A 20,010-nucleotide genomic window follows, 5' to 3' on the forward strand; every position below is an offset into this window, starting at 1 on the left:
TTTCAGGTGCGATCGATGTAGCTCGCCGCCCTTTTCCTACCTCCAGCTCTCTTCTTGCCACCCTTTCCAACTTCACCACCGTCTTCTCTCTCTCTCTCTCTCTCTCTCTCTCTCTGCCACTAACACACACACTGCAGACTCCCTCTCCCCCTCCCCGTCTATCCATCTATATCCACGCGTCTCTGTCCCCATTCTTTCTCTTATCTTTATGACTCTTTAGTCCACACCCCTTCTCCCTCATACCCTCGTGACTCCATTGTACAGACCCTAACACACATTCCCCGACTCAATGTCACGGTCCCCGCTGTTTCCACGGCTGATCATCTACAGGGCGACGCGAGCACAGCTGCGCCATCCACTCCAATCCTTTAAAGTCCTCGCGAACAAACCGAGAAACGTTCGTTGGTTCGATATTGCAGGATAGATCCTTCATTAATTTCTAGTGGCGAAGAACGAATCGTTGGTCGTTGGAATCGCGAGGCTGGAGGAATTTGTGGGAGTGGATTGGTGGGGGATAATCCGGAGTTTGGAGATCGTTGTTGCGTGGAGGAGAGGAAGGATACGCGGGTTAGGCGAGGAGTTGCAGGGGGGGGGGGATGTATGCGGTGCGTCGGGATCGTTAGTGTCCACGCCTTTCGTGGCTCGGGTGCCCTGGGGCGTTGTTGCTGCAACGGCGGCACGTAATTAGGACGAAACACGTCGCCCGACTTGTCCAGTAATGCTCATCGTACTTTATTTTTGCCGACCACCACATGTAACTCCCCCTTCGTATACGCAAACTTATGTTCTCCGTTTAGAGAATATTGGCCTCTGCAAAGCCACGTTTAAACGTCGGTGGCTCGCCGCAAACAAGAATGCAAGGAACGTCGGGACGGCGAGAACGAAGCGAGTAGCGGAACCAATCAAGATAAAAGGATTTAATGAAATTATTCAATGGCCAACTCGATAAGGTGACAGCCTCTTCGCAGGATGCACCGTGTTATTTATCGTTGGCTCGCCACTGTTGCACAGGCAGGAATAAGATGGTATCGATGAGATGTAATGAAAATGAAAAAGGGATGAGGGATAAATCATGAAAAACAGCTTGTGCAAACGGCGGAAGTAAATAGGTATAGTACAGTTGCAGGGTGGAGAAAAGGAAGAAAGAGAAAGTGATATAGGGTTGGTAAAAAAAATCGATTGCAACATAGGTGGACGATGAGTTTAAGGGGATAGAAGGAGTTGCTTCTCTTTCTTCCAGTTGGAAAACACAGTGACTGCTCGATGCTTTGAAAACCGACAATAGGCCGGCTTCTTTCTTAGCGGAAGGAGCCGCGCTTTGGACTTTGCTTAATTAAACAAGATATCAGCGAGCCTCGGGCTCTCCTTCGCCTCTTTCAGACCTTTCTTTCCCCTTTCCAGCCCCCTCTCCTCCTGCGCCATCTCAGCCTCTTGGCTGCAGACTTTTCACCTGCGTGTCTTCTCAACAGCCTCCCCCCCCCCCCGCCCCTCGCGACCTTCCTCTTTCTTTCTTTCCCCAACCCACTCCACTCCCTCTATAATTCTCCCATGTATCTCGACCTTATATATATAGTTTCTACCACCTTTCGCACATTACCACTTGCTTCCCCTTTTCATTCAACACCATATCCGAAATTCTGAAATTTCTATTATTCATGAGTGGTCCCCTACTACACTCTTCCAGCAGTACCAATTTTCTTAGATCTTTCTTGCCTGTCTCGAGCACAGATGGAATTAACCTGGAAACTCTCGAAGCTTATCAACTGTTAACTTTTGTTCTTAACGAAGCACGTACGCCCACTTAATCGTATCATCAGCCGAAACTAAACGTATCATTAGAGCAGCACCAGTCGCACCTGGTACCACCTAAGCTCAACTCGAAACCACGCCAATTCCCTTGTCCATTATTACATCACGGTTCAAAAAATAGATTCGCAAATTTTCGATGATTCACGAGTTCCCCAGGCCAATCGGAAAATTCTAATACTCGCGGTGCTTCGAATTGAAATCTCGTCGATTTTAATAGGTGTTACATTCGATGGTTCTTTATTCGCACGTAAAGGCACACAAAGTTAATTAATTCTATTTAACTGTGTACCTGAAGGGAATTTCGTAAGGATTTTGGGGGACAGAGGCAGCATTGCTACGCGACTTGCATTCTACTGGAAAGTTAAGTTTTATCATTGCTGGCTTTTATCTTCGTGTCAGCATTATATCGTGCAAACTTGTCCAAAGTCTTGCCATCTTGCAAAATTAATTGAAAGTAAGAAACATCGGAGTTCGAGAATGCGGATGAAGAACGAGATCCGAGAAATCTCGTTATGTTTCGCGCCGCTGGCACGGGCGAGCTTTTGTTTCCGCGTTATATACCGCATTACTCTTTAAGCTTCAATACAACCAGCCCTGTTCCATGATCATTCCATCTACCGCCATTTTACCACCGACTTGAAACTCTGCCATCCCCCCCCCCCCCTTACTCGAAAACCAACTCGTTAATTATATATTCAAACTCGAGGCGATATCATTGTTAAATTATATCGTCCAGTAATGATCCTGGAAGAAGAATAATTATTCTTATATAATTATGATTTAGAAAAACTCGATGTATAAAATAAAAACTCCTGAAAAGCAGTCAGAATAAAAAGTCGGTGGTCCAAAGATTACGTAATATCGACGTAACTCCTGATAAGATTTATTCGTTTTAATTACACTTTCTACACTTCCTCCACGGTGTAAATTCATACTTTGCGAGAGGAAAGAAGAAAGCCGTGGCAAAAAATGTTTAAAGTGCGGTAAAAAAAATGAGGAAACCAATAAGAATGTACGACCACGTGGAAGATTCGTATATAATCGGGAAAGAAGAGAGGGAGAGTGAAAGAATCGAGGGTTTGGAGAGGGAAAGTTGCGAGGTTTTACGAGTTTGAGTATTTCTAGATCATCGCTGCGGAAGGGGAGGCTCCTCCGGAGTCGAGGTTGCATTGCGGGAGAATATGTCAGTGCACGAGCGTGTGTGTGTGTGTGCATAGAGAGACGCATCGAAGCTACTCCATACAGGAGGACTACCGCCAGCAGCTGCAGAGGCGAAGAAGGGTTGGGGGCGTGTCCAAAGGGTAAATTTGCATGAAATATGATCTCTGTACGGCGCACCTATGACGAACACCTTCCACGGCGAGTAAAACATTTTGACGAGAGCCATAGCTCTTTTCTCGACTCGCACCGGCGATGCAGTTGCATTTGCATCGAACGATGCACTCCGCAACCCCTCCTAGCGTATATCACGTGTAATGATCTCCCTCGCTGGGTGTGCGCGATAATAATGTACATACGTCCCGAAACGCGACTCGAGCACTTTGCCGCTACAATGGTATGGCACGAGATACTCATTACACTTTCTAGAAGGAGCTCGCATCAAATTGTTACCGTAATTGAATCGAGCCTCGTATAATTTTACCCTCGCTGCTCCCCGCTCGCCACTCTCTATTTCCTACTGCCAATCGCAGTAACGACTTCTATATATATGTAGTTTTTTACAATCCATCCAGAGAATGCACGATACGAGAAGGACGAGCATGAATCAGACAGTTTCTTTGCTGGAAATTGTCGTTAGGAATTTTGGAAATTATTCAAGAATTTGCTGAATACAGGATCCATCGTTACTGGAAAAGCCAGCATGTTGAGTTTAATTACACATCCTGAAATAGCAAGATCCATTAGTCAGCACGTATTCAGGACGACGCTTCGCTATCTCAGCAAGTTGAACCTTTAGTCGCGTAGAAGTGGTTTCTCGCCCGACGGTGAACCACTCACCTGCATGCACGTGTAACTTATCCTACGTGGTTGTCACCTCCTTCCGCGCCAACCACGACTTTCTTCCTCCCAGCCTTTACTTAAGTACCGTGATTACGCTCGTGACTGGAATCCACAACGCCATTGCCACGGGATATAAACGTCCTTCGCGCCCACCTCGAATAAGATTTGTACGTTTCTTTCTCCTCTGCCCACATTTCTACGCCAGAACCCTCCCCCCCCCCCCCTCTTTCCATTATTCAAAGTCTTAAGCAAATAGCGCGAGGAGATCCCGACAGATTATCCATCCGGGATACTGGAGTGCGACGATACAGAATTGCCCGGGATGCACAGGGAAGAATAATAGCGAGAAAAATCCTGTCGAAATTCTCGGACAGATTTGGAGGAGCTAATTGAGTTTGTTAGGGAAGTCGAGGCTGAATCTTTCCATCCGAGGAGCGAGATGAGGAATGGGGGGGGGGGGGACGTAACAATGGCAGGATAAATTGACCAGTAGGCGGCTCCTGGGCCAGGAAGTCTGAGTAAGAGCGGTTATAAAGCGATCCTATAAGGAGAACCTGCCCCAGGTGGCCAGTTAACTGCTTAACCTTAAAAATATATATGCCTTTCCATCCAGCGCCAACCCCTCTCTTACCTCACTCGCAGCTTTTGCAGGCGCAACCACCTACCCTGCAGCAGCACCCTCAGGAATCCTCCTCCGCAGCAGCCCTCTGCTAGAAATCTACACTCCCATGCGTCCATTTATCCTAGGACCGACTAGCAGCTTTATTGTGATTTACGTAACATCGGCAAGGATCGCTCCCGATCGTTTGTTCTCCGCTGGGAGAGTCTCGCAAAATCGAACGTTACTCCCGGCGAAAACAAAAAGCCTGCGTTTGCTACGTCTTATATATATTTCCGCTGGAAAATTCTCTCAACGTCGCGGGTTTCGTTATACACTCTGTCGCTTTCCCGGGGAAAACGTACGTCATCGTCACCGTCAGCGTCACCTTCACCGTCACCGTCGAGAGTCGACGAGGGGCTTCCTGGTGGTGGCTTAACAAAAAATTTCTTTGTTATTACGTCTTACGATTTCGAGTAAAAAGTCAACATCGCGTCTGCAAACAGAGAGCGACGTAAATTCTCTGGCCTGTCTCCTAGTATTATTCAAGCTTAGCGGATGCTACCGGCGCACTTCCACCGCTGAAGCGAGAACGAGAATTCAGCCTGCGAACGCAAACAAACGCTTTTAATCCGTTTAACATAAATACCGCTTGGTTTAATTAAATCGCATCCGCGAGCTAATAGTCTCGGCTCGTCTGGTGCCAGAACATTTAGACTTTCCGGATTACCCATGACAAGCTTTTGCCCAGCTACTCCCTCGCTTTGCTAATTTCGACATTATATCCTGTCACTTTTCGATAACGAATTAGCATTTTCTGCAGAGTTTTCTTCTACATGTATAGTGCATTTTCGCAAGCTTCTCACGATTTCTTCAAACGTTCGCTCATTCGAGCTTCTCCTCTGGTCGTTTACAGGTGGATACACCGGATAGCGTATTGCAGAGTGGCTTGGGTCTTGCACCGGATATGGGCCACACCATTCTTCGTTCCATGGTCGATCCGAGGGATTACGATAGACTGCGATACTTCCAGATGAACGGTGGACAATCCAATAGCTTCGAAGAAACTATACACAGGGTAAGGAACATCCTCTTATACTCCGATCGCGCTTAAATTTTCCTCATTTAACCCAACTTTCCTCTTTAATTCTTTTTCAGCTCAAAGTTCAGGAAGCCCTCAGGAAGAAGGAAAGGTTTCACAAAGAACACGAGGAAGTAAGTTTTTTTCTCGTTTATATATATACAATATATATATAGTACACCTACACCGTTGATTGATTTCTAGAGTCGGTTACAGTTTTATCGTTTATACTTCTCGAATATTTCAAGAATGCTCGTTTTTATCGTTCAAAGAGGGGGGGGGGGGGGGGGGGGGGGTTGAAGGTTGATTAATCCAACGCACGGTTTCTCGCACACTTTTCCGCGACTCCCCGGTGTATACGCGGCATCATCAACGCGCTACCTCTTGCAAGCAGTCGACCAATATTGGCCCTGAGAGAGCCAATGATTTTATCCGATACAATCACCCCCGTACAGAATTCTCTCGCTACGGAGAAAATTTGCATGTGTGTACCAACACTCTACTCTCTCCCCATCCTTATCTCATCGGGATCCAGACCAGCATGGCCGGTGTTCCCATCCTCCTCTCTCCGCACTTTCACCAACTCGATACCTCTTATTATGCAAAGTAGTCAGATCAAGGTGATATCGTCATAATCGTCAATGTGTACCGCGCACCGATGCCTTGTAAATTTCGTATGCACGATCTCGCGATACGCGGAATGCCTCAACCCTTAACTGTTACTGCCACCCTCCCCCCCCCCCCCCCCCCCCATACTTGTTTCCAGGATATTTCGGCTTTCGCCACGTATACACGCGCCGCAAAGAGTGCAGCTCGCCTACCGAAATTCCCGATTCCTTAAACGTCGACTTATCCAGCGCAAACTTAAGAGTGAATAGTTTACGAGCACTCCTCGTAAAACGATCGCATTATGCATTATTCAGGAATACGGCGAAGGAGTATAGCGAGCGTGAAAAATTTTACGCAAAAAATCCAGGCCGCACTTGCACGGGGAGGTGCAGGCTACAGGGCTACCGAAGATTCCTCCAAGTGCAACGTGCGCCGAACCTGTGGATCAACCTGAATTATGTTAGAGTATTTTCCCATGGAAGAACGACGAGGATGTAGGAACAAATGGTGGCGTGATCCCGGCGCACGATGAACTTTTCACGGAAAATATTTGCCCGATTTCACCCTCTATCTATGTATATCCGCAGCCTAGCTCGCCCAGAGATTTTTGCGAAACTTTTAAATTTCTCCTCCAAGTCAATTTCAGCAAACAATACTTGAATATATCATTGAATTTTTCGCGTTTCGAAAGGAAAGTTTATCGCCGTAATTTATCTGCGATATAAAAGCTTAGGGGAAAGTATAAGGAAGGTAAAGTAACTGCTTGAAAAAGACACTTAGAAGCATGTTACGCGGGCAGCTTTATTAAAAAATTACTCCATTAAAAAGTTTCTACGGCTTATCGCACAAAAGTCGCCTATGTCTCATCGTTTCTGTCACGTTCATCCACAACTCGATATTATCCACTTTCCGCAAAGTATAATTATGTATAGACTTATAATTATATTCTCAAGTACTTTGTGCTCGTTTCGAATAACGAGATAGCCTTAATAAATTAAAACTTATTACAGTCTTTTTGTTAAATATACACTCTTTTTGCTACTACGGAGTATAGGTGTAATTTTTTAGTCGCATCGATGGACCGATTCTTTTCGACGGAGACGAACGAAGAGTCAGTGGGAGCTTCGCGAAACGAGATACAAATTTATACATATATATATATATATATATATATATATATATAAGGATGTAAAATAATTCGTAAGTCAAGAGCGATAAGGGAGTGGGAAATGACGAGGGGCAGGATTTGATATTGGATGATGCAAAAAGTGGAGAGTTTTAATTACGAGAAGCGACGATTGGCAGGAGGAAAAGTGAAAAGGCTCGGTGGTACCGCTTAGCTTTTAGCGAGTTTAAGGGGCGAGGCGGGATCGTTCCGACAGAATTGGCCGAAACTACCGACGCTAGCCGCAGGGATGGCTGTGGAGGAAAGGGGGACAGGGAAGGGGTTTAGGATGAGAGAAAGAAATAAAAGGAAAAAGTTTCCTTTGAGGCTGCGAGCAATATGGAAATAAAGGTCGGTATCCATGTAAAAGTTTTAGTGTCACCTCTACTCCACGGGTTTACGGCTCCCTGGAGGGTCCACTTTTTCTCCTTGTCTTTTCGTCTGTTTCGCTCCCAACCCCTATAACCCTCCCGTTCCTTGAGACTTGATCCTTCAACCACTTCGGCTGGCTGGCGGTCCCTGTACTTCGGCACACAACCTACGGTAACCTTCGAGGTCACCTCCACCCCTCCCCCTCCATCCACCTCACCATCTCATTCCGAAGACTCTCCACCTTCGCTCTCATCCTCCTCCCCTCCGACACTGTACACTGTTATTCTTGCGGTATCGGTAATCGATGCTCCATTTGTTCAATGCCATTTAACTATCGTCTTAAATCAAAAACCCCGACAGTACATCGAGCATTCGTTCTCCTCGAGCTGGAAGAAAAATGGACGAATCGCAAATCAAGCGAGCGAAGCATCGTCGTGTTTTTATCGCGATAAAAGTTCCAGTGTCATTTCTCGATGCTAGTATTTTTATAGTGCGGAATGTTGCGAGTTTGATTGTCTATTCATAACCGTAAATTATGATCCCTTTGTTACAGATATTACGAGACATCCGACAAGGTTTAATGCAACTTGGTCGAGACGGACGAAGCCAACTCCCTGGTGGTTAGTACAAGCTCTAATAGACTCTGGACTCTGTATAAGCTGATGACAGTTCATCTCCCTCTAGCCTGAAACTGTCCATTCTAATTGTTAATGTTCTCCATTCTCGCGAGCTTGTATAACATAACGTTTGGTCCCCGTCTACTTCTCTCCTTTTTGAATAAAATAAATCCCATCTCTAAAGATGACGAATCCCAGCTTATCGTTTCGGTATTTACCTTCCAGACGACACGTACATGTACGACGAGGACGCGAGATGCGGAGGTGTGGGTATGGGTCCAGGTCCCGGAGGTCATTGGTACGACGAGCCTCCTTACGAATCCGATCCTGAAGACTTTTTAATGGGCGCGAGTGGTGGTTCGATTCCAACCGCCACGATACAGAACGGAAGGTAACCATCAAACGCGTAGTTAATAAGGTACCAATTCCCACTGACCGACGTTACGCTTCTTCAGGGTGTGTTACACGCTAAACGTGAGGCCGGAGAACAGAGGGGAAGGCGTGATATCTCTGCGAACAGCGGGCGACATAAGCTTGCCTCGCGATCGTTCCAGAAAAGGGACGGCATCCACGATGCGTGGTCTCATCGTACCCGAAGGTCACAACAATCTACCCACCATCATCCCCTTGACTCACTCGAGGGCTTCCAGGGAGAGCGGGGACTACGCGAGCAGCGACGTCCAGGTAAACCGATCGCCTCCCAAAAGCTCCAAAAATGAAGAATATAAAACTTCCAAGGTTTTCCAGCTGTTTGGGACACTGCTCGTAGTTCCCTGAATCTTTCAACCCCCGTATCCGATCCAAATGGATTTTTAGTGCTAGCCGAAATATTTCCCAAACTGTACGTAGAGCCTTCGCGAACCGTCGCGTCGGCACAGCTGGGACATAAGGTAAAGCTATAAATTAACCGGAAGAATCCGAACGTAAAATTTTGCCTCCGCGTTCTCTTCCGGTACTCGCGCAGATTCCCCGTTACATTCCAGAATGATTCCCGGGGGTATCGGAGCATTCGCGAGGAAACGCGCCGCTGCGTGATTTATTTAATTCGGGGATGTGCGTATGAGAGCGCTCGGTTTGCACTGTCGACTATGTCGGTGGACTGCAGGATCCGAGTGTAGGAGCAGGCGAGTTCCGGTGAGTGCCACGGCGCTTCCAGGTCACTGTCATCGTAAACACTACTCCGATTCACCCCCGAACTAATCAACGCTGACCCGCAAACACAAGGATCTCCGCAACCAGCGTGTATACAGTGTCGTTCCATTCGTGCCAGAAATGCACGTATTTGTCCATAGATGTAGAAAGCAGATCCCCTATCTGTGTGCGCATATATATCCAACTTGCCCGAATCTTATGTAATAATAGATGCTCTTCATGTACAGATCCACACAAATTTACACAGAAAATATATATAACACGCTGCTACATGGACGAAGCAGCTATCAACCTCTTCGAGTGGGACACACGATTCCTTGGATTTTCCACACACACACACACACACACACACTCACACTTACTCATGAATATGGATTTTTCCAACTACCTGCTCCAGCGTTTTCGTATCAGCAACCTCGCAAATGCGATTCGTCCTGTGGTGGTGCTATCCTTGCACGCACACCTGTGCAGGCTAACCCAGTTAGGTATATACGTTTGTATCGCGCTGCGCTCGCCTCGGGAGACGCTCTTACCTCGGTTTCCGGTGTGTTGGCTTAACGAACCGGTTATCACTATATATACCATATATCTCCTACATCTTTCAACCACCGCGTTACGATCTTCTACAGGAGATTGAGAAACTCCCATAACTGCAACATCCTCACTTTTTACACTTGTCTCTCTCTCTCTCTCTCTCTCTCTCTCTCTCTCTCTCTCTCTCTCTCTCTCTCTCTCTCTATCCTTCTATATATGTATATACCCGTGACTTTTGTTGTCATTACGAACGACACACACAGCCACATGATACACGTGAATTTCGAGAATAGAAAATTCTGTACATTTTGTAAATAATTCGTTTGATTGTACTATATATATATATATATATATATATATATATATATATATAGTAAAGTAGCCTCAGTTATTTTGGAAACCATATTATACAGCACTGACAGTATTTTATATCACACTCATACAACGACACAGAGAATGAAGTATATTTCACCAACATATCTGGAACAACGCGCTGACTGCTGCGATTTATCGTTCACGTAACACGCAACTACTTTAAATCCTCGAGCAGCCATTATGTAACTTTAATTCTGCATACTCACCATCGCCATTTTTTGCACGTATGAATATTCTATGCATTAACATATGCGCGATTTTATTTTATTCACCTGAAAATCCCAGGAACGTACGACTAATTGATAATGGAATTGTCATATCCTATTAACCGCATTTCTTTCCGTTGTATAAACAAAGCTGATGAGGTACCACTGCATACACTGCGATACGATGTTGGCTGTATCCTTTAGCTGCGGAATATTTTACTCGTAGGTTTGGCATATACACTCGAGAGAGATTAGACAGTAATTTATAATGGAATTGAAAAAATGGTAATGGCGATTAAACGTAAACAGCGTACATATATATATATATATATATATATATACCATAGTACATAGAAGAATTAGAGCAGTTAGTTGGCACTGTTCGCGTGCTATACGGAGGAGAGCCGCTCCCATCAGTGGCAAAGAGAGAAATGCGTGATTAGAAGTGCGAGTGTCAACGTTTTAGAGCCGGAGTAGCGGTGAGGAGGGACTTTCGCCAAGCCAGAGCAGCGACTACGAGGATCAAGAAGAGCTTGAGAACCAACACTCCGCCGCCGTACACACAGTACGTGACATGAATCCTCACTTTCCTTTCTCTTTGTTACGTCACACTCACCTTTCTTTTTCCTTTCTGCATGTTGTCCAAGCCGCATGCCCACGCTTCTCTTACAGTGTTTGTGTGTATAGAGCATCAAATGAAAAAAGCAGAAAATAGTATATATGTGCAGTGTGTGTGTGTGTAGACCAGGCGAGAAAAGCAGGAAGCTTGCACGTTTCGAGACTCATTGGTTCCGGTCCTCTCCCGCTTGGCTCGTCTCGTATTAATTCCCCCCAGCATTTTCACAAACCCAGAGCCAACATATCCCCCCCCCCCTCCCCCTCGGATGTGTAAATGTGTATAAATATGTATAGATGTATGTATGTGCGTTTGTATGTGTATACATTCACAACACGTGCGTCTATTCCACCGACAAGTCGACGTTCTCCTCTTCGCGGAGACTCCATACTTGAGGAGCCCCGAAGACCTCTACAAAGTCCTTGCATGTCCTGATCAATCGTGGAGGGAGATACGACTCGCGTGAATTCAATCGTTTTGCAGAATTCCCAAATTACCCAGCCACGACAAAGCACATCGGATATTAAAAATTTGCAACTTTTCAACACCTATATATATATACACACACAATATATAATGTCCCACCTGAAAATTACCACGGAACAATGAGAGCCAGGACGCAAAGCATCTGATTGTTGAGAGTGATCGTTTTGTGAAATGTCTATTTCGTTCGTATATAACAAGAGTACCTACCATGTGTCTATCGTTGATATTCGGTATAACGGTCGAAAGAGGAGCATTTGTTTCTTTGCTATCGTCGCACTATATTTTATGCACTGCACACCAAAAGAGCAAAAAAGGGCTTCGCGAAATAATAGAGTCTCGCATCGAGACTGAGAAGATCGGGGAAGCACAGTGTCGTTATATATATATAGTGTCGTGATAAGATCGTGTGCCTGTGATAAATGGGTCTGACAAAAATGTAGTCTGGTTCGATTTCACAGGAGATTGAGCAGAGAGGTCGGTGGATGTTATAACGATTGCGTTTGAATTTTAGTCGGAAGCTAGCGCGTTATTGGAGGAGGATAGCAGGGCTGGGATCGCCGGGCGAGCGAGGAACCTCAGGCACGACGTCCAGAGAAAGATCACGAGGCTGCGTCAGGACAGAACGTCCTCGGAAGCCTTCCCGTGCAGCGCCAGTTCGGTGGAGAGCCTCCCTAGCGGAAGTGGCTCCAGCACGCAGGCCTTGGTCCGCGCAGGAAGCAATCACAGCTCGATATCCTGCGAGGACAGGGAACCAGTGAGTCCCACGAGCATCGGTCCCGTTCTCTGCAGGGCGAGAGCGCTCGTCGATTACATCCCCAGTCCCTACGACAAGGACGCCCTCAAGTTCAAGGTCAGTCTTCTGTTTGTATAAAGATTCATTTGTATGTGGTATTAATTCTCTGGCAGAGAAATCACTCTTTCCACACGAATACGATCCTGGAGGATTAAATGCATTCGTATATATATATATATATATATAGATTCGTCTTACTCCACTCGCAAAGAGTTTAGGACCATTTCAAATTTTAATTATCCCCTCTTTCTCGAGAGCCTCTGAGGGTTTTCAGCGCGAGACGATAGGAAGTGAATATTCGTTGAGAACGGTTAAAGCCCAGGATTGCTCTGATTGCAGAAAGGGGACGTGATAGACGTGGTGCAGATGAACAAGAGCGGACTGTGGAAAGGTGTGGTGCACAACAGGATAGGCCACTTCAAGTTCATAAACGTCGAGATACTGAACGACAGAGTGCCGAGACGGGGCGAGCCTGAGCGTAGCAAGTGGGGACAGAGGTACAGGCAGAAGCCAGGATCCGTTCAAGAGCTCTTGCAGAGAATGAATCTTCAGGTAGAGAGCAATATCTTGCCGCAGGCCGAACAAACTGATTCACATTTGCATCGCTTCGAATGTAAAGCAGGACTCGCTTTTATACGTTTCTTTACCCTCTCTCTCTCTCTCTCTCCTTCCCCAACGTCTCAGCTTTCTTTTGCTCTCGTTTCCTCAGCCTCGCTTCTTCCCACCTCGCACACACAAGTCGCGCGATGGTCGACCACCGTTCTTCTTCCATTCTCCCCCTCCCCCCTCCCCTCCTCAGCCCCATCCCTGTATCCTTTATCGTCGACTTCGACCTGATTCGCCGGCAGATTAGCCCCGCTCGTGATTCACTGTCGAAGCTTACAAAAAGGAAACGAGCAGCCGGAATAAACGCACAACCACCGTGGAAAAACGAAGAACGTTGCTCGGTTGCCATACCGGAAACGTTGCTTCGACGACCTCACTTAATTAAGCCGCTATGATCGATCGCTATACGTATATACTACCGCGCTCCACCCCCCCCCCCCCCTCCCAACCCTCGAATCCTTCGTAGATATTCTCAAGCGGAGTTTGGATAGCGGCCTTTGAAATTCCTACCTCGCCAGTCGTCAATTTTTTCCTCCCTAACTACTGAGTCATCCTCCACAGCCTGCAGCTTGATTTATGCATCGATGCAAATGCGAATCCTGCCATTTTTATGCCGCAGGATGCGCCAGAGAGAATTTATCGCGCAACACCGGGGACACTTTATGAATAAGATCAATTTTCCTCTTATCAATCTTCGATCGATGCATATATATATGTATTTCTTTATACACACGCAAGAAATTCTTTTTCCCGCACAGGAACACATTCCAGTTTTTGTGCTGAACGGTTACGAGGATTTGGAGTTGTTCAGGGAAATCGAGCCAGCCGATCTCGACTATCTGCGTATACATCAACCGGAACATCGTGCCAAGATACTTACGGCGGTGCAGTTGCTCCACGATCTTCAATGTAAGTTGACATTTTCCCTAGTGTACTTATATATATATATATATATATATTGTTAAAGGTCGATCGGTACTTTTCCACACGAATTTCCCCCTTTTAACGACGCCTCAACAATTCCTTGTTTTTGTCTTTCCCGGATTTATCGACAGCCGGGAGCGAAGGTGACTTAGCATCGAGCTCGGAGGGCGACGAGGTCAGTCGGCTGGTGTTGACCTCGGGTCAGACTTCCGGGCACTGCTCGCCGTTCAACCGCCGACAGTTCCCGCGGGACTCTGGCTGCTACGACGCCCACAAAAATCCAACCAGTCGGCGCAACGCCAGTCCCGAATCTCCGAGCGTGAAGCTGTCGAGGGAGAACAACCTGGACTCGACAACGCCAGCCAAGAGCAGCACCACGGGGCCCGGCATGGAGTCCACGACCCTCACCGATCCCAAAGACGACTTCCATCCGAACATTCCCATTAATTCGGTCGTGCAGAAGGAGCCGACCTTCGAGAAGTCTCCGCTGTTGCGCAGTGGCAACGTCAGGTTCATCGCGAGGAGGGGGAACTTCGGGGAGACGGTGGTCATAGAGGATGCCTGCGAGGCTGGCCAGAAGCTGGGGATGGTGAAGTACATGGTCGGTGGTAGCAGCGAGCTCGGATTGGAGACCGGAAGTGTGGCTTCTGGACTCGTGCAGCGCGGCGGGTGTCTCAGTGAAAAGTCCAGTGACTCCGGAGTCAGCTCCTCCAGCATCAGCTCGGCTCCCCCTCCGCGGGACAAGGTACTCGTGTCCGCTGGCGGAATCTCCGATTCGCCGACCAAGAACTTTGCCAACTTCAGCAGGGCCTCGCCCACTTCCCAAGCCAGTGGGAACAAGAACCAGAATACCGACGGTAGCTACCAGTAAAGTACGAGCAAACACTCCACCAGGATCGCCCCGGACCTACCTCGAGGCCACTACGGTGATGCAGTTTCGCGCTACCTGCTGCTGTAAACAATAAACACTCGCTCCTCCAATATTTAACACGGAATTTTTCGAGCGAGCCACGTACCGTAGCTCGAATCGCAAATACAGTCTCGGAGATGCTATTATTATTCGGATGAGGGAAGAAGGACCTCTACTCTCCTTGGACGACTAATAATTACTTTATATACTTTCTCCATTTCGCCTTGCTTTCTTCCCCATGCTGCACCAATGTCGATTTTTCTATCCGAAAGGGAGCAGGAATTGGAGGGAGGTAGCCCAGAGTGATTCTCGACTGAAATATACATAAGCAGAGAGAGAGAGAGAGAGAGAGAGAGAGAGAGAGAGAGAGGGGAATGCAAAATTCAGCTGAAATTTGCCCATGGTAGGCTAAAGACGTTGGGGAAAAACGTATCTCGTTATCTTTGCTTTGAATCCTGGAGAGTAGTACTGGGAGAGAAAGAAAGGATGAAAGAAACGCTGTGGTGGTTGTGTGGTATGAAAGGAAGAAAATTTAAGGAGTTCTAACAAGGATTCCCACGAGGACAGCCAAAGTTTCCCGACAGGTAAAATAGAACGAATTTGACGGAGGTAAAAGGAGAAAACGACAAAACACTGCCTGCCGGTCATCGGACGATTTCCTGCGACTCTTTCGATCCTCGACCAGCGACGACGCTTCGCCGAGGCACGAATTTTCGCCAACTGCGATAGTCGTTTAATTTTAGGAAAATACTATGTGATACGTTAGCAATATGCGATCGATTAACGATTAGGTATACATGTAATAGAGAGAGCAAGGACAGAAATCTGCGCGTACAATAAATACGATCGTGTCGCAGATCAATAGGTTAAAACTATTACGCGTAATCAAGTACATATGTATAATTTTATCTTTATAATGATTATCATTAATCACATTTAAATCTATATACTAAAACGAGCACTGCCAACGATAACTATTAACAACAATTACTAACGACGGATTGCCATTTGCATCTGACACTCTATTCACTGAAATATCGGTATACACATATACATTTATATATATATACCAGGGAAAATGAATATATAACACGGGATTTATCGATATATATATATATACAAAAGTTACGTTTGGGCGACACCTATTGATTTTTCCCCTGGTATTTTCAACATTAGCAATTATTTCTCTCAGGTTTTTTCAAAGGACACTCGACAAAAGGGATATCGATCGATTGTTCACACAGAGAGAATTATAACTAAATCAACAATAACGCTGCAGCGCTTGCGAAACATTATCAATATAGCGATTACTAACGATCGACAATCTCCATCATCGATGAAACTTATAGTTCTTCGAGGCGATGGTCATTATTTGTACATGTGTATATTACTCACGCACGAAAACGTTGAAAGTTACACAAAGCTTGTACATACGTATCTGTAGAGATCTAACTCTGTTTTTTATTGACCCTATACCTTTGCCAAAACTTAAGACTAAACGCTAATATTATATTAAATTAAATTAAATAACAAAAAGTATATATATATATATATATACACACATATAGATACGAAGACAAGAATCAATTTACATATAAATATAAATATATAAATATATACATATATACTATATAGAACGTTGGAGTTTGTGTACATCTTTTGTATAGTGTAATATCACGGAACACTTTGAGAGAATAAATAAGCGAGAGGGGGGGGGGGGGGGTAAGAGAGAGAAAATACGAAACTAAGTACGCGAGATTTAATATTAGCTGTTGCCATATATAAAGACAAAGTTGAAACATAGCGATGTAAATAGAGGAAGAAATTTTTGACAAGTTTCATTATCACTGGCGAACGTCGGATTTAACATTATATAAAAAATGAAACGATGCATGTTTTTCCATAATTATCTACACTAAGTAGATTTAGCATGGAGAAATGATTCCTATAGGTGATATTCGGGATAAATGGCTTTCCTATACGATTTATGCAAAACTTTGTAAAACTTTCATTAAAGAATATTGCTCCGGCTCTTTGTATTTGACGTTCGTAACAAGATTTTAAAGAGCATAAAACTTTTCCCGGATATTACCAGCTAGGAGACAAATCTCCCAGCTGTGCGTGCTTTTTACAAGAATTCAGTGGAGCATACAAGTGAGTGAATTTGGTCAATGCTTGAAAGGGGTGAGGGCTAAAGGTAAGCGAGTAGTGCGCCCAGTCGAACGAGACTGAAAATTCGTCGGCCGCGTTTACGACGGGCTTAACGAGTCACGAGTTGCTTCCACTGATTTTCAGATTGATTTAAATGCTCGGTCTGGCTGGACGCACGCGTTGCTGTTCCACTAGGCGCGCCAGCCGCAATGAATCATTTTCTACTCGCATCGACTATTCTCTGTAGCTAGGCGATAAGCTATCGGTCCTCGTTCGCATACGTGTCTACCGAGATTTTTTATAAATGTATGTATCTGCGTGCGTGCGTGCGTGCGTGTATGTGTGTGTGTGCGTACTACGAAAGGCTGGACCAGCTGCGACGATAATCCGTTTCCAAACCAGTGATCCAAGTGACACACCTTGAATTGCATTCACAAAAATCTGTTAACAATAGCCTGTACACAGTTTGGTGATATCGCTATTGATTATCCGTTCCATGGAGAGTAATATTTGTTTAGCGTGTGAGAGAGCGACGATAAAATAGGAAATGTGTAAAATTTAGCCGCAGGGACGAGAGAAGCGTGAATAAAATGTTAATTAGTATCAAGTTTATAAAAATATGAATAGACACGATAGTGATTTTATTAGCTCGGAAATTATGCAAAGCTCGATGTAAAAATTACTTGAATCTAAGCATAGAAATATTATAATCGAGTCGTATTCGATGAAACGAATCTTTTGCGTGGAGGCTACGTATATATATATATATATATATATATCTGTAATTCCGTTGGCGCGCGAAGTAATTAATCGATCGAGTAATCAAGCGACGCTAACCGAGAATAACTCTGGTCCTTCGTCCAGAAAAATATTGGCAATGAGAAGACTGAAAGCTGCTGCTGCCACGAGGGAGCCACAGAAACGAATTAAATATATATCTCATCGCTGTTCAGTCGCTCTTTGTCGCTCGTTTATAATTTTGACGTGCGTTGTAAATATATAACGAAAATTTAGACACGACGATTAGCCCGAGCGTTCGCGCGATTCGTCCACTCGAACTTTTTTCAAAACTCATTTTGTATTTATTCGTTAATTGCGCGCGATCTATATATATATATATATATATTTGTGTATATATATATATAGTTCAGAAAAATCGTATTTCGGTTTCTCGTATGATTTTCAACAATAAGTGTTAATTTATTGACTGTGAATAGAAATAAACGATGGAAGAATCAACGAGAAATTTTGTTAGTGATTTATTAGCCATCCCAACCCTCCTCCCCCCCTCCCCCCACTCATTCCTTTACAAATAAACAAACAAATATATCGAAGGGACGAAATGTGCCAGCCTAACGAGAGAAAAACGGTTTATTCTTCATTAATTAAGATTTGCTAATTTCGCGTAACGCTTCTGGCTATAAGGTTGTTGCGGCATCGCACGCGGAGTGGTAGGACAAACCGGGAATAATTAGACGTTTCTTGCCGTGCTCGATTAATGACTGCCGTCTCTACTGGCGCCACGAGCATTACGATGTCGTTTTCTCGCGAGACCGGAGGAAACTAAACCCCTTAGCGCAGCTTTTCCCAGGCATTAACGAGAAGAAGTTGCACAGTGACGAACGACTAGACGCCTTATACACGTTCGAAGCCAAAACTTCCCGCTCCGCTTATCTCCCATACCGGCTCTCTCCACCTCGACTATAATCTCCGACCGAATTCTCCAAAGTACCGAAAACGCAACAATTCCCACTAACAAACGTTACCATGAACCGTCTCGCCTGCTGATATTAGCACGGGCTATCGCTGCTCCCACGTATACGCTATTACTTTCTCTCTCTCTCTCTCTCTCTATATATATATATATAAATGCATATATACTTATACTCTAATCATATTCTCATCGGAGACACAGCGGAAATTAACTCGAGCCCGTTAATGAGCAAACTAATTATTTCATTCGAGGCAGCCTTTGGAAAATTGGATTTTTCCTCGGGCCAGTGGAGCTTTGATTAAAACAGATGCTGGCTACGATAAACTCGCTGGAAATTCAAGAAACGTGATGGGACGGTTAAAAAATACGAAGGTGCGTTAAAAAAGTAATGGTAGGAGCTGTAAAGGTGTAGGGAGGAGTTGGAGATGACTGGCCGTTACAGGAGTAAGTTTGTCGTAAAGGACCACTGGCAACTGCTCGTCAGTCGAACCAAGTTTCGAAGAAGGCGTGATAAAAAGCGTTTAACAGTGTATCTATATGCACCCTGGGAAAATTATTTCGAACATTATAGCGTGTACGTGTCCATTCGCAGACTCCACTTTGTCCCGCGGGACGGCAAGTTTTTAGTGGCTTCAGATTACTGCTGTAATAACTTGTCCGGTTCCTTCACCCCCCCCCCTCCCCCTCCCTCTCCAGATATGAAAAATTTCCGAGCTTCCCAGGAGAGGCGGAAAACACACTGGAAGAACGAAAACTGAGAGAGGAGCTGTATGCGCGAGGGTGGGGGGGGGGGGGGGGCTAGCTCTAATTTAACTTTCGAGGTCACGACGTGAAATCACAACGCCCATGCCTCCGGAATCCAATTAATCCGTTTCAATTTGCTCGAGTACACATTGTTCGTTCCGCTGCGATTATTTCACGCTAGACTAACGCCCGGAGCTATTTGCCAAGAAATTAGGCGACTGCTTTTGACAGTTCGACAAAATTCCAGCGTGCGCCAAATCACGCGCTCCTCCTCATCGCGATTTTACGTACAATGTCTTGTAACGAGGCATCGCTCCCATCAGCCGAGCTCGTTAATTAGTAGATTACACACCGTAATGATCATTGGTCCTCGATTATCCGTGCGAGAAGCGCAATGATTATGCTTCGACCGCGCGTGTCTCTCTCCTCGGCTCAGGTGAGAATGGCCGGTGGCTGATGATGACCATGAAGAGAGGTGCACGGACCATAATCCTCTGCTCCCTGTATACTCGCAGCATCCAACGGAAGGCCTCATCTAGATATTGCG

At 45.5% G+C, this 20,010-nt stretch overlaps 1 protein-coding gene across 5 annotated transcripts in view; it reads left to right on the plus strand.

Annotated features, from left to right (window-relative positions):
- LOC136778399 (SAM and SH3 domain-containing protein 1-like) overlaps positions 1–18,239 on the plus strand; it is a 211,273-nt gene extending 193,034 nt beyond the window's left edge. For 3 of the 5 annotated variants that reach the window (XM_066735209.1, XM_066735212.1, XM_066735210.1), the window contains 10 exons: positions 5,325–5,486; positions 5,567–5,623; positions 8,189–8,255; positions 8,478–8,643; positions 8,708–8,936; positions 10,986–11,084; positions 12,133–12,471; positions 12,754–12,966; positions 13,779–13,929; positions 14,076–18,239. In XM_066735209.1, coding sequence (XP_066591306.1) covers positions 5,325–5,486; positions 5,567–5,623; positions 8,189–8,255; positions 8,478–8,643; positions 8,708–8,936; positions 10,986–11,084; positions 12,133–12,471; positions 12,754–12,966; positions 13,779–13,929; positions 14,076–14,815 — 2,223 coding nt within the window. In that variant the 3' untranslated portion in view covers positions 14,816–18,239. Of the gene's footprint in view, positions 1–5,324; positions 5,487–5,566; positions 5,624–8,188; positions 8,256–8,477; positions 8,644–8,707; positions 8,937–10,985; positions 11,085–12,132; positions 12,472–12,753; positions 12,967–13,778; positions 13,930–13,987 lie in introns of all 5 variants that reach the window. The other 2 variants (XM_066735213.1, XM_066735211.1) reach the window with 2 other exon arrangements.
- The last annotated feature ends 1,771 nt before the right edge of the window (positions 18,240–20,010 follow it).

Source organism: Prorops nasuta, unplaced genomic scaffold (assembly GCF_024137725.1).
Source record: "Prorops nasuta isolate Cenicafe-Biocafe unplaced genomic scaffold, Cenicafe_Pnas_1.2 PNAS00014, whole genome shotgun sequence".
In the NCBI taxonomy this organism is placed as follows: Eukaryota; Metazoa; Arthropoda; class Insecta; order Hymenoptera; family Bethylidae; genus Prorops; species Prorops nasuta.